General features: G+C 63.1%; 1 protein-coding gene across 1 annotated transcript in view; it reads right to left on the bottom strand.

The window, feature by feature from the left end:
* Positions 1-439: 439 nt before the first annotated feature.
* The window catches only part of VAC14 (VAC14 component of PIKFYVE complex), a 56550-nt gene continuing 44191 nt past the window's right edge, over positions 440-12798 (bottom strand). The window contains exons 15-19 of the mRNA XM_088536488.1: positions 8970-9144; positions 6708-6826; positions 4986-5065; positions 1970-2120; positions 440-602 (exon numbers count right to left, since the gene is read on the bottom strand). Of these exons, the coding sequence (XP_088392614.1) occupies positions 440-602; positions 1970-2120; positions 4986-5065; positions 6708-6826; positions 8970-9144 (688 nt within the window). The remainder of the gene's footprint in view (positions 603-1969; positions 2121-4985; positions 5066-6707; positions 6827-8969; positions 9145-12798) is intronic.

The raw sequence follows: 12798 nt of genomic DNA, 5'->3' as shown, positions 1-12798 counted from the left end.
TTATTTGGGCACAGGGAGCTGGAAGGGAGGAACAGAGAGTCGCTGCCCCGGCGCTGGGGCCGGGAGGGCTCCCCGGGGCGGCCGGGGGCCAGTGGGGCCAGGCACGGGGCGGCCCGCGGGCCTGGCGCAGCGCTCAGCTGATGATCACGGGGAAGGCATTAGCGAAGTGGAGGGCACCGGGCTCGCCCGGGTGCCCGAGAGGAAAAGCTGCTGGCGCCGTCACCTCCCCGCGCTCTCACTGCCCATTTCGGAGACGCCGGGCACAGCCTCGGCTCTCCCCGCACGCACACACACACGGAGGCGAGGGGAAGCCGCCCCTCGCCGCGTGCTGGCCGAGCTCCGGCTCCCGGGAATGCCGTCGCGTCCGTATTCGGGATGCGGCGGCAGCGAGTCCCGGGCCTGTCCCTGCTGCCCCCGCAGCTGCTGCCCCCGGGGCGCCTCAGAGCACGCCGCGCCGCTCGAGCTGCTCGCCACGGCTGGCCCGCTGGTGCCGGGCCTCCAGGTGCTTGCTCTGCACCTTCTCGAAGTGCTGCAGCAGCTCCGCGTAGTCAATGCTGGCGGCCGCCGACCTCTTGGAGCCGGCGCTGAGTTTGAGGCCCTCCCTGCAAGGAGGAAACAGAGCGTGAGCCGGGGAAGAGGCCGGTGCTCCCGCGTCACGGAAAGCGCCAGGCCCTTGGGGAGCACAAGCCAGTGAAGGTGCCTGTGATAAAGCAACCAAATCTGTGGGGATGAGTGAGGCCACGGCGGTGCCAGTCCCTGCTGCCTCCATCCCATGTCCAAGCCAGGGGGGACCCGCCTGGGAACCCTCCATCAAGGAGGGTGAGAAGAAGTGATGAAGGTGGCGCTAAGGATTGCCCCTGAGCTGGGATGAGGCCACCCAAAACCCAAGGAGGCCTCTCTCTGTGAGATTAGAGGGACTTGGGAGCCGGAGGAGCCTGGTTCTGCCCCTGGCAGAGCAGGGAGGGACCAGGTTTCCCTTTGGCAGGATAATTTTGGGGACGGAGGTCACTCCCCAGCGCCTCGCGTCAACCGCAGACCGCACCGAGGTGATTACAGGGCCGGAGCGGCAAAAAAGCAAGCCGAGCTCTGACACAGGGCTCTGGGGATCGGGAAGAGTGCCCGGACACCAAGGTTTAACCCTGCCAGCGCTCACCCCGGCACCCGGACACGTGGGGACAAGGCAGCTGGGCGCCTGTGCCGACGGCGGCTCGTTCCCGGCCGCCCCGTCCTCTGCGGGGCTTGCCGGGCCTGGAAGCCGAATCCAGCACGGAGCGGAATGTAGGTCACCGTTAATCAGCTGCTCGGGCTGCTGACAGCTCCGCTCGCGCTCCAAGCCCCGCGGGCACCGCGGAGCGCAGGGGAGACCGGGGGAAGGAGCGCGTCCCGCTCCCCTCGCCCCGCTGACAGCGAGCGCAGCGCTGCGGGTCCAGCCGGGAGGCCATGGGGGACACGCGCCGGCCGGGGGGACCAGCTCCGAGGAGGGCAGCTGGCAGGGCTTTCTTTGGGCAAGGGCCCATGTTGGGCACAGAGCCTTTGGGGCGGCCCGGGGCTCGCGCCGTGCCCAGGAGGCCAAGACCCCTCGCGGCAGCACCGCGGCTGCCCCACTGAGGCCACGGGTTCCTTTTGGGGCAGGGGGCTGAGGCCGCCCGTCCCCCTGCAGCCCGCGGGAGCGCGTGCCGAGCCCCCGTGGCCGCCACCGGGAGCTGCGCCCGCTCGCTCCCTAAACCTCCTTCATGGCTCCGCTCGTTTCCATAGCGACCCCACAAGTGAAATTTTCCATCCCGGATGCCAAATGCCTGTGGATGAGGCACAGCCCTCCCAGGGTTACCAAATATAGACAAAAAAACCCCAAGCGAGCGCTCCCGGACACGGGGCAAGGAGCAGCCGTGTCCACAAAGGAGCTGCGTCGCGCGGGCGGCCCGCGGGCCCTGCCGGCTCCGCGGCCCGGCGAGGCGCTGCGGGCACTTACGCTGTCTGCATGAGCTCGGGGTTGGGCACGCACTGCAGCCGATGCGAGAGCAGCTGGAAGGCGCTGCTCTGGGGCAGCAGCATCAGCAGCCCGTAGAGAGCCTTGATCAGGTAGGGGTTGTTCTTCACGTCCAGCAGCTGCAGGCGAAGATCTGCAGGAGGAAGGCGAGGAGGCAGTGAGAAGCATTTCACCTCCAGCTGGAGGAGCAGGCTCTTCCCAACCCGTACGGACGCTCCTAGAGAGGTCACAAGCCTCTGGCATCCGCACTGCTCCAGCCAGCCCTTTCCACGCACCTGCCTCGGGGTTCCACAGCGCCAACAAGCCCCTCTCCTCAGCCACCGCAAGCAAAAGGGCAGCTCCTCAACCCAGCTCTGCTTTGGCAGGGCAAAAGACACTCATGCCGGCGCCTTAAGGCCGTGGGATCTGTGCTATCTACCCAAGGACACACTTGCAACATGAGATTGCTCCTCAGCTTCTGGAGATTAGCAAATGACAAGCCTGGGGCATCGCATGTCAAGAGGGCCGTGTTACACCTGCCCACAGCCTTGCTGGAATGGAAGGGATTCTCTTTTATCCCCTCTTGGGCACCTTCCTCCCAGATGGCAACTCACGCTTGAGCACGGTGTTACTCAGCAAAGGGAAAACAACTTTCCTGCTCCCGCCCTTGGGGTATGCAGGGATGGGAGGGCCTGACTGTCCTCGCAACCAGATGTAGCTTGGCTTCCTTCCATTAGGACTCATTTTAGCAGCACGTTTCAGGGCACTTTGGGAGGGCAGCCACATCTGACCAGAATCTGGAGTCCTACAGACAACTGAGCCATATTCCAGCCCAGCAGACACTGGGGCAGTGGGAGAGCTGAGCATCTTCCAGCATCAGGATAACGCTTCCCACTTCGTGCTAAATTCCCTTCCTTGGCCCCCTTCCCACTAGCTCCTGCTGTCCTTTCCCGGTGACAGGCCCTAGGGATCCACCACTGCTTGGTGCCCCAAAGGCTTTTGCTGCTCCCAGCTTGGTGGCCCTTTAATTTAACCCAGCTCCTCTCCACCCTGCTCCCATCCCCATGTCCAGCCAAGACCCTCTCCCTCCAGTTTGCCTTCTCCGTGGCTAGCAAGCCACAGCCCTGGATGCCGGAACAGCCCTGCATCTCCTGCCTGGCCACGGATGCAGGAGAAGACACGCAGGGCTTCGCCAGCTGCCCAGCAAGGACAATCAAACACTGCGTGGGGCATCTCCATGGGACGCAAAACTCGACGCCCGGCGTGTGCTGGACATGGGGCTGAACCCCGGCTGGGGTACGCGCTGCCTCTGCAGTGCCCGGGCACGTCTCACCGCCCCGAGCCCACGTCCCGGCGATCTGACACAGCTTCCAGCACCTGCTGTCCCACGGACACTGGAGTTTGCTTGATTCTGCCCCAGAGCCTCCTAGAGCAAAGATGCAGCTGCCACAGCAAATGCAGAGCTCAGACTCGCGCGCGCGGCCCCGCTGGCAGCTTAGGGACAGCCGGCGGGAAGGCGCGATGCCAACCCTACCCAGCCCGAAGCCACACTGTGACTGACGCTGCCCACCAGGGCCGCGCGGCCGGGCTCCGCGTCCTGCTGCCCTGGGGCAGCAAGGCCAGCCCGGAAGGCCGCCCGTGGAGCCTGCCGGGAAGCTGCACCAGGCCCACCATCACCGGCAGGCTGCTCTGCAGGAACACTGCTGTCCCTTACGCGGCGATGGCACCACTTGGACACTGGAATGCCCGGGAGCCTCCCAGGAATAGCACTAGAGAAAACCAGCACCGTGGCTCAACCCCTTGAGTCAGGAGGGGAACAGATGCTTGGATGATGCACATGGGGGAAAGTCAGCATTGAGATGACACATGGAGAAAGGGAGATCTGCGACGGCTCCCCAGCACTTCCTGAGGGCTGATGTTGCCATCACTCCTCGCTCGTGCACATCTAGTTGTGGTGGCCAGTGTTGGAGCCCTCCCTAATGATGCCACCATCATTAGAGGTGGCAAAGGGGACAGGAACAAACAACTCTATCGCCTGTGCTATATCATAGGCTGGAAGGAAGGACTCCATGTTGCTAAGGCTGATCTGACACCTAAGAGCACAGAGCTTTCCCTGTCCTCTAATACCCTCGGAGGAAACACAACCAAGGACCAGGCCACGTCTCTACTGTCCATCAACTCTAGTCCTTCTCCCCCAAATCCTTTTTGGCCCTGGAGCTATATAGCCCTCTTCATGGGAAATGTTCAGATGTCCTCAGTGTCCGGCCCACCTCACAGCCTCATGGGAGCTTCAAGGGAGGCAGCTTCAGGACCCAGCCGGCAGGTGGGACCACTCAGCACTTCCATCCCTGTACATCCTCCCGCACCTTGGCCAGCCTTCCCTGGCCAAGAGGCAACCAAAGGCACTGGCCTTTGTGTGAGAAAAATACAGATCAGCACCCCCGAGCTCCATGTCCCCAAGTCCTCAGCCGGCACCAGCAGCTCATGGAGCAGCAGGAGGCCGTATTATACTTCCATTTTATTAGGGCTTACTCCGTTCCCAGAAGAGCTGCTCTCTTTAGAGAGAAGGCATCTTGCAATGCCAGCAGTGCAAAATTCCCAAGGCATTTCCATCGCGGTGCCTTGAGTGGCTTCCTCCAGCTGATGTCCTACACATGCAGCAGCAGCGACGTGCCGCCTGGCCCAGACTCCCCCTGTCCTTTCCCATCCTTTTGTTCCGTGCCAACACTGCTCGCTCCGTTAACCTATATACTGGGGGCAGGCTGCCTCCTGCGCAGCCAACCAGCGCGCCCGCCGCTGACGGGCAGCGCTCGCCGAGGCCCCGGCACAGCTCACAGCAAAAAGTCTCATAACTTCTGCTCTATTTATTTGCGCAGCGCTGCCACTTGCGCTGAAGGAGCAGCGCGGGGGACGTGCTGGGGTGACCCAGCAAGCGAACGCGCCGCGCGCTCGCCAGCCCTTGCCCAGCTCCCGCCTGGCCCGACGGCCGCTCCAAAGGAACGGTTGCGTGGAGCCTTACATGTGAATATGGGGCACTCGATGAGCTGTACCAGCTTGTCCACCTCGGTGAGGAAATCCACGGTGACCTCCAGGTCCCCGCTGTACACGGCTGTTAAGGATGCGGCCTTGGAGGACGGTGGCATTTCGCACCTGGAGAGCACCGTCCCCGAGCTGGCAGTGCCACGCGGTGGGGCCAGGACCCCAAGCGTGGTCCTCCCTGCTGCCCCGCACACGGGTGGGCGGGAAGCAGCTTAGCCACGTGCACGGAGCTGATTTGTGCAGGGGCTTCATCACCGCGGCTTAATCTCTTGCTTATTATCCAGGCCAACATTCCCCTGAGCCCGTGGGGACAGCTCTTCCAAAGCCTCCCTTGCATCCATGGCTCCGGGAGGGAGTGAACGGGCAGGGAACGTGGGGCTCGTGTGGAGGCAGCGTGGGGACGGAGCTGCCTGCAGCAGCGAGCGGCACGGCCAGCTCGGGGCTGGGAGGTCTGCAGGGCCGGCTGCCGATGGGAGGAAATGTGACAGTCAGAGGGAGAAGAAAGAAAGTCAGGCTGCCCTTCAAGCCAGCAGCAGCTTCTGCAGCGCGCGAGCCTCCTAGATGGCTGTGACAGACGGAAAACGTGAGGGAAGGCGCTGGCTTTTAGGCCACTGGCCCGCGGGGACAACACCAAGCTGATGCAGAGCGCTCCTGTCCCCCAAGATAAATGCGGACGTTGGGAGAGGGAGCTCAGAGCGTTATTACTCTCCTTCGTATGGAAATTTGCTTAGGGAGGCTCGGATTTTGCTGGCGCACGAAAATAATCATGAGGCTGCGCATCAACGGTGATGTCACCGGAGCGGCGCGGGAAGCGTGCCGGCCCGGCGCGGCTCCGAGTGCCGCTTCCTCCCGCGCTCGGCAAGGATGTGCTCCGGAAAGGCGCTGAGGGCAGAAAGCCTCCGGTGCCCGGGGGCTGGAGGTCGCACCCCGGCTGGAGGGCAAGGAGCCAGGATTTCAGCGGGAAGTGGCTTGGATCACACCTTTCCTTCCTGCGGCAGAGTCATGGGAAGCCCAAGCGTGGCTCTGGGGAGATCCTTGGAGACCTCCGGGGTACCCCCAAGAAATGCATTGAGGATGGGGGATTTAAGGAAACACAGCGAGGGGGAAAAGAAGGACAGAAGCTGTGTCCTCTGCATGCATTACTGAACATGGGTCCAGGGGTCCCTGTGTTCCTGCGAGGAAGGAGGTGCTAAGCAGCCCCCACCCCGGGCGCTGTTCCTGGCCAGCACTCAGCCAGCACACGCTTCCCTCTTGTCTTATACCACAAAAACCAACGGCAGGGAAGGAGATCTGGCCCACGGCCGGGAAACGCTGTGCCGTCCTGTCATCAGGCTGCAGGCGGAGGGACGCGCCCCGGTAATGACGGGCTGCAGGCGGGTGGCAGCAGAGCTGGGCCAGCCCAGCGGGGAGCCACGAGCCAGCCCGGCGGCACGAGGGGTCAGCAGGGCTGCCGGGAAAGCTCAGGGCCCTGCCTGGCCATCGCAACAGGACTGGGACCCTTCCGAAGGGGGCTGCTGCCGAGCCAGCGCGCTGGAAGCACCTTCACCTGGAGCCCCTGTCCAGTGACCGGCCTGTGACAGCTCTGGCCGGGGGCTGCAGCCCGTGCTGGGTATGGGCTCATCGTGGTGGTCCACAGGCTCCCTTCGGCCTTAGCCGCCCTCCTCCTCGCCGGTGCGCTGCAGAACCCCCCCACAAAGGATACAACTTCTGGATGAGGTCGTAGGCGTGCTTGTAGTTTTGGGTAAGGAAACACAGGGACACGGTTGTCACAGGGTTGTGACACCAGGAACGGTACAGGCAGCAGAACAGGTTGCGGCTCTCCTGGGGAAAGAGGAAGCAACCAGGGTTAGGCCATGACCTGGAGCAGGGGACGCCGGCGCACGGGGAGCCACGGGGGCTCCAGCGCCGCCGCCAGCCCAGGCAGCCTCGGAAGCCACATTCCGCCGAGACGCCACGGGACGTTTCTAGACACCTGGGTGTTCAGGCAGGCGCTACACGACACACAAGCCGCAGCCCAGGGCCACAGTTGCCTTCGTATTCCTGACTGGCCTCACAGCAGCTGCTGCAGTAACATTTGCTGGCAGACCCAGGGGACACGAACGCGGTGGCGGGTGTGCGCAGGGGATGGTGGCTGGACGTTCCTGCTGGTGTGCCTGCTCCTGGGGACACCATGCCGTCCCCGGCTCAGAGCTCCGAGCAGCCAAGCAGCACCGTTTCGACTCCACTGGAGGCGTGAGACAGCAACACAGCTCCCAAATGCCCGGACGTGGCCCGCCAGGACTCATCAGGAGCCGTAATCCCTGCCCAGCACGCCCAAGGGCGCAGCCACCAAACGGCGCAGGGCCACCAGGGCAGCAGGCTGCAGCACTGCGCTTAGGCAAGGAGCGAGACCGTGGCAATCGCTGGCCGTCAGCAAAAGGCATGCCGTACCTACCAGGAAAAAAGCCCTGCTCCCTCTCCCTGCCTCGCCTGGGCAGCTGCTCTGGGAGCGCGGCAAGCGTTTTCCAGGCGGGAACAGCTGAGGGGCCGGCGGCCCGGCAGGGAACTCGCCGGCCGTCACCTGTCTCCTCGTGAGCGCGCTGCGGGGCACAGGACGGAGGTGGCAGCTGCTCGCGGGCTCGGTGGCCACGCAGGAGCTGTGAGAACACGGGCACTCTGTGACAGGCTTACACGAGGGTGGCCCTTGGGCGCAGCGGGACAGCTTGCGGAGAGGGAAGCAGCGTTGGACGCGGCCGCCTAGGGCTCCTCAACGCATCCTGCTTGCCTGTAGCCACTACATGCTGTTCCCAGGCTCTACTGCAGTCACAGAACTTGCACCTCGGCCAGGAGTTGGACCAGGACTCTGGGGAACAGCGGCCCAACTTGGCTGCTAACCAGCTTCAGGCAAGTCACCTCTCTGCCTCAGTTTCTCATCTGTAAAATGGAGCTATTCTGCCCCTGCAAAGGAGCGTGGAAACACTGCTACAATTCAGGACAAAAAGGGACCAGGCAGCTGTTCCAGAAGGAAGGAAGATGACATTGCTTCGTTTGGAAGAGCCGCAGCACAGAGAAATAGCAGAGGAAAGCAAGGAACATTGGAAACAAAGCCCAGATGAAACATCCAACGGCCCGTCCATGCTCTGCTCCTGCAGTAATGTGGCCTTTAGTCTCCAAAGGCTCTGGTCCCCAGTTGCTGCAGCCTTCCCCGGAGAGGATGGCACTGGAAAACTATTTCAGGGCTGCTAATTATCAAGGATTAGGTTTCACATTCAGGAGAAGCCTCTGGGAGGGCGGCTGATGGAGCACAGGAATGCACTGCTGGGCAGGCTTGGCATCTCCAGAGCCAGCGTTTTTTAAGAAAGCATTAGATAAGTGTTGATCCCAGAAATGTGGCAAGTTCTGTTGTCGAGCAGGGTAGGGAGCCAAGCTCACGCCTTCAGCAGTGGCAGAGAAAAGTCCTTCCTTCAACTCCTGGGGCCTGGGCGCTCGGCATGCGGATGGCTTCCGCGCCGGGCCCTGCGGCACGTGGAGCCACAGCTGTCTATGAAAGCTCGAGCAAACCAGAAGCTCATGCAGAAGAGGCCCTTGCTCTGACCTCCTCTGAAACAAGCAGCCCAGGGAAACGCGGGGACCATGTCCAGGACGAGGGAGTCTGAACTACCGCACGCTCGCGTCCTCATCCGCTGCGCCTGCCGCCACCGGGCCCAGCTGCAACGAGAGCTGTGAAGCCACAGCCTCTTTGGAGCATGCCAGGAGCTGGCCATAGGAAACAGAAAAAAAAAAACACCCCTAGGTTTGCACTTCTGCAATCGAGGTGGAGAGGAGCTGAAAAACCTCCTTTTCCTCCTGCAGAAAGAGAGCAGGAACAAAGGAGCCAGCCCAAGGCGAGCTGGTGGGATCAGCCAGGGACTGAGCAGCAAGATGCAGTCCCAGGCTGCTTCCAGGTCACTGCCACCCTCACGGAGAGCATTCCCACTCCACGCACCTGGGTCTTCAGATCCTTCAGTTGATTCCTCAGCTGGAAAAGTTCGGAGGACGTCAGCAGGATGGTGTTCAGTGTATGGACCATGGTAGAGGCAAACTTGAGGTCCTCCTCGCGGAGCAGTATGTCTGCCATGGAGTGGAAGATGTTTTCTGCATTCAGAAGCAGACAGAGCTGCCTGTGGATTACAGAGAATACGAAAAAAAAAAGATGGGGGGATGGTTATTTAGTGCAGTTGAGAAGCAGAGACCACACATCCGGCAGCAAGGTTCATGCATGCTAAACATGGGGACATTGGAGATTGGAAAAACCTGCACGTTGGCACCAGAGCCGAGCTGTTACAGGGCAGCATCTGCTCTGCATTTATAGAGCACAGATATTGCGACTAGGACACAGGCAAAAGAGGAACTGTGCCCCTTACTAACCGCCACTGGATGAAATTTGAAGGTCCAGCGAGGCCCGTGTCCCTCTGACACTGTGAGTGGTTGGGGAGGAAGCACTGAGCACCCAGTGCAACCTAGAGCAAGCCCTTGGGAATGCCCCCTCCCAGCCCCCAGCGATCCGGAGCCTGCGGCCCCAGCGGCTCCGTGGACAACCCCCTTCCTCCAGGCAAGGAGCCTGCTTTGCTCTTTGAACTCCTCCGCACTCCGGCCCCGCGAAATCCCGTGACGAGGAGCTCCGGAGTCCAGACCGATGAACCTGGAAGACGCCTCTGCTTTGAACATGCCTCATTTGCTGCCTCCCAGATCTGCTGAAAGGCACTTTTGTTCCCCCAAGGCCACCACGAGGCCTTCGGTCCTCCCTTATGTCACCCCGTCTGCCCCCTTTTGCAGCATGAAGAGCCTAACGCAGAGCCGGGCCTCGAAGCGCTTCCCGCCCCACCGGGCCCTATTTTGGCCGTTCCTCCCCATGCTCGCCTGGCATTTTTGCCGCTTGCGTGAGAAGTCTCCGCTGCAGAAACGGAGGCATCCTCCGAGGCTGGAACGTCTTCGGCCAGAAACCAAAATGCAGATTTTCCTCAGCGCTTGTTTGGATTTTCTCATTTCCTGTTTTTCCCCGCCACAGCTCCCGCGTTTCTGGGCGGTTTGAGGACACTGAACTGCTGCCCATGGTGGGCGCAGCCCTTCGGGCCTCTCGGCAAAGGAGCCGGGGAAGTGGGTCCGGCTCCGCCGGCACCCCGGCTTCGCTGCGCCCCGACGGAGAAGCCTCCAGGCTTATCCTTACTGGGATACGGCTATGGGGAAAAGCCTGGGATGAGAAGAGCTTCCAGGCCCCTGCAGCACCCTCATGTGTCCACACACTCCTGCGTGTGGGCGTCTCCGGATCCCATCTCCAAAACCTGGGATGCTCCATGTGCACGGGGGGGCACCACCTCCTCCGCCAGCGTACGGGCCACCTCTGCTCCCGGGAAAGCTGCTGGCTTTCCCCAGGGCTCCGCAGCTCCCACCGCCACCGCCGGAGCCTCGGAAGGGCTCTCCCCCCACACGCTGAGGCCACCCGGGAGCATCGGGCCAGGCCGCGAGGATGGCGGGGGCGCAGGAGCTGCCCCACAATGGGATGCTCTGTGCGGGGCGTTACGCAACGAAGCCGGCGCTCGTTAGGGACCGCGCTAAAACGGGGCCAGGAAGCAGCTCATTGATCCCAACGACTCTTACGTAAGCGCCTGTGCTCGGAGCGCTGCCCCAAGCCCTCGCCTCGCTCCAGCACGGCCGGCCGGGACAGGGACGGGACAGGGATGCCCGGTCAAGTCCTTGGAGGAAGGCCAGGCTTCCACCGCCCCTCTCCTGGTCCTTGCTGCCCCGGCCGCACAGGGACATCGTCCCTCTGGTCTGCGTTGCCGACGGGGACCTGCGGATGCAGAATAGCGAGGATGAGGCCGCGGGAACCATTTTTTTATAGCTCCCATGCACGGGGGCTCTGCAGCAAGCCAAAGCCAAGCAAGAATCCCGCTGGAAAAAAGCTTTCTGGGAAGCGCTCGCAAGAGAGGCAGCTTCGAAGGGACTTCAGTGACCTCCAGAGCTGCCCTTGCCCGCCTACGCTCCCGAGCAGGCATTTTAAGGAAAATATTCTGGTCCAGCCCCCGTTTCGCTCCCCCCCACCTCCGCCGCCCCTTGATCAAAAACGAGGAATCATTTTCCATAAATAGCAGCCCTGACATTTTGCTGGCTAATGCCTTGTTCCCAGCAAGCAGGCCGCTGAATACAAACCGCTTGCTAATCTCAGGCCTGGTTTTGATTAGTGAGGAAGGATTTTTTTTTTTTCTGTTCCCCCCCTGCTCTTGGTGTCGTTGGGAAACCACTGTGCATTAGAGCAGCAGCTGCTGAGCCCCGGCCCAGGCAAGACCCCCCCTTTGCTTTCTGTGCTCTTTACTCCAGGCCCTTGTGTCCAGGCCGCGGTGGGGAGGTGGGAGAGGGCCGAGGCGCCCGGGCGCAGGCGGCATCCAGGTGTTTCCCCAGAGCGCGGAGGGATTAAAAGCTCTGGAAGGAAGAACCTGCCCACGTGCAGCCAGGTAACCTCAGTCCCTGCCTTAAACCCGCAGCACCGAGTGTCCCTTGTGCACCGTTCTCCCGGCACTATGTTGTATTTAACGCGAGCCGCAGGAAGGGCCGGCGCCCCTCGTCCCGCGGCCCCGTTCCCCAGGCAAGGGGCCGCGTGGCAGCTGTGGCCACCATGATGTCCGCGGGCAGGTGGGGAGCGGCGCGGGTGAGGCCCGCGGAGCCGCTCCCGGGAGGCCTCCATGGCACGAGGGGAACGCGGGCGCCGCGGAGCGCCGGGGACAGGTGCCGCCGGCCCGCGGGGCAGCAGCCCCAGGGCACCAGGGCCGGGGCCGCCTCCCGGCTGCTGCCCCTGCAGCAACGGGGCCAGTACCGGCACCGCGGGGCCAGCGCGGCCGGAGGCGACGGGCTCCACGGGAGCCTTGCAGAGGCGGTCGCCCTCCTGCCGGCCGCGGCCGTGCGGGCTCTGCTGCGCCCAGGGCCGCTCTCGGCCCACACGGCAGCTGCTCGCCGTTCCGCAGCGCTGCGGCGCGGAGCTTGGCGCGCTGCCCAGGCCGGGCCCTTGTGTGCACCGACAGGAGCGGGTCCAGCACGAGCAGGTCCCTGCTGGGGACGTGAGCCGGGCTCGCACGGCTGCAGCAGGACCCGCCACGCGCAGCAGCGGGTAAGCGACCCCGAGAGGCCGTGAGAGCACCGTGCCACCGCGGGCACGCGGCTGCAAGGACGCCCAAACCCACCCGGCCACATGGCCACTCCAGAGAAACTCCGCTCCGGACCCCATCCACGGCGCAGGCGTCAGGAACCTGCTGGAGATGCCAGGGAGGAGACCTTGGGCACGAGAGCCGCTCGTGCAAGCTCCGGCCTGCGGGTTCTGCTCTCCCATCGCAGTGTCCCCGGCTCCCGGGGCCTCCAGGCTGCCCAGTTGTCTGCAACCTATTCCAATCAACCGGTGTAGGGAGCCCAGGACAGCGTTACGGTCACCGCTGCCCCATCAGCACCGGGAAAGGGCGGATTGGGAGCCTCCAGGGAGCAATGCGCCCGGCAGCATCTGGACAAGCTTGTCCCCGTGAAGAGCACGCTCGACCCTCAGCATTCAGCTGCAGCCCGCACCCTGGAGAGGAGGACGTCTCCTGGCACATGGGGCCACGGAGGCCCTAGCGGGGGCAGGTACCTGGCTAGCACCTCCAGGGACACCACGCGCTGCTGGATGGCCCAGCGTTGGCCAACGCCAAGCGCTGCATCCCAGACACTTCCTCCAAGAAGAGACAGTATGGATGAAACAACCGAGGCTCGAGGGTGGAAGGAGACAGGCAGAAAGCCCAGGCAAAGGGAAGGGA

Source organism: Tinamus guttatus, unplaced genomic scaffold (genome assembly GCF_059628265.1).
Source record: "Tinamus guttatus ecotype Peru unplaced genomic scaffold, ASM5962826v1 Tinamus_guttatus_pri_ptg000674l, whole genome shotgun sequence".
Taxonomy (NCBI): Eukaryota; Metazoa; Chordata; class Aves; order Tinamiformes; family Tinamidae; genus Tinamus; species Tinamus guttatus.
Note: the sequence above shows the minus strand (reverse complement) of the source record. Positions and strands in the feature narration are given on the sequence as shown.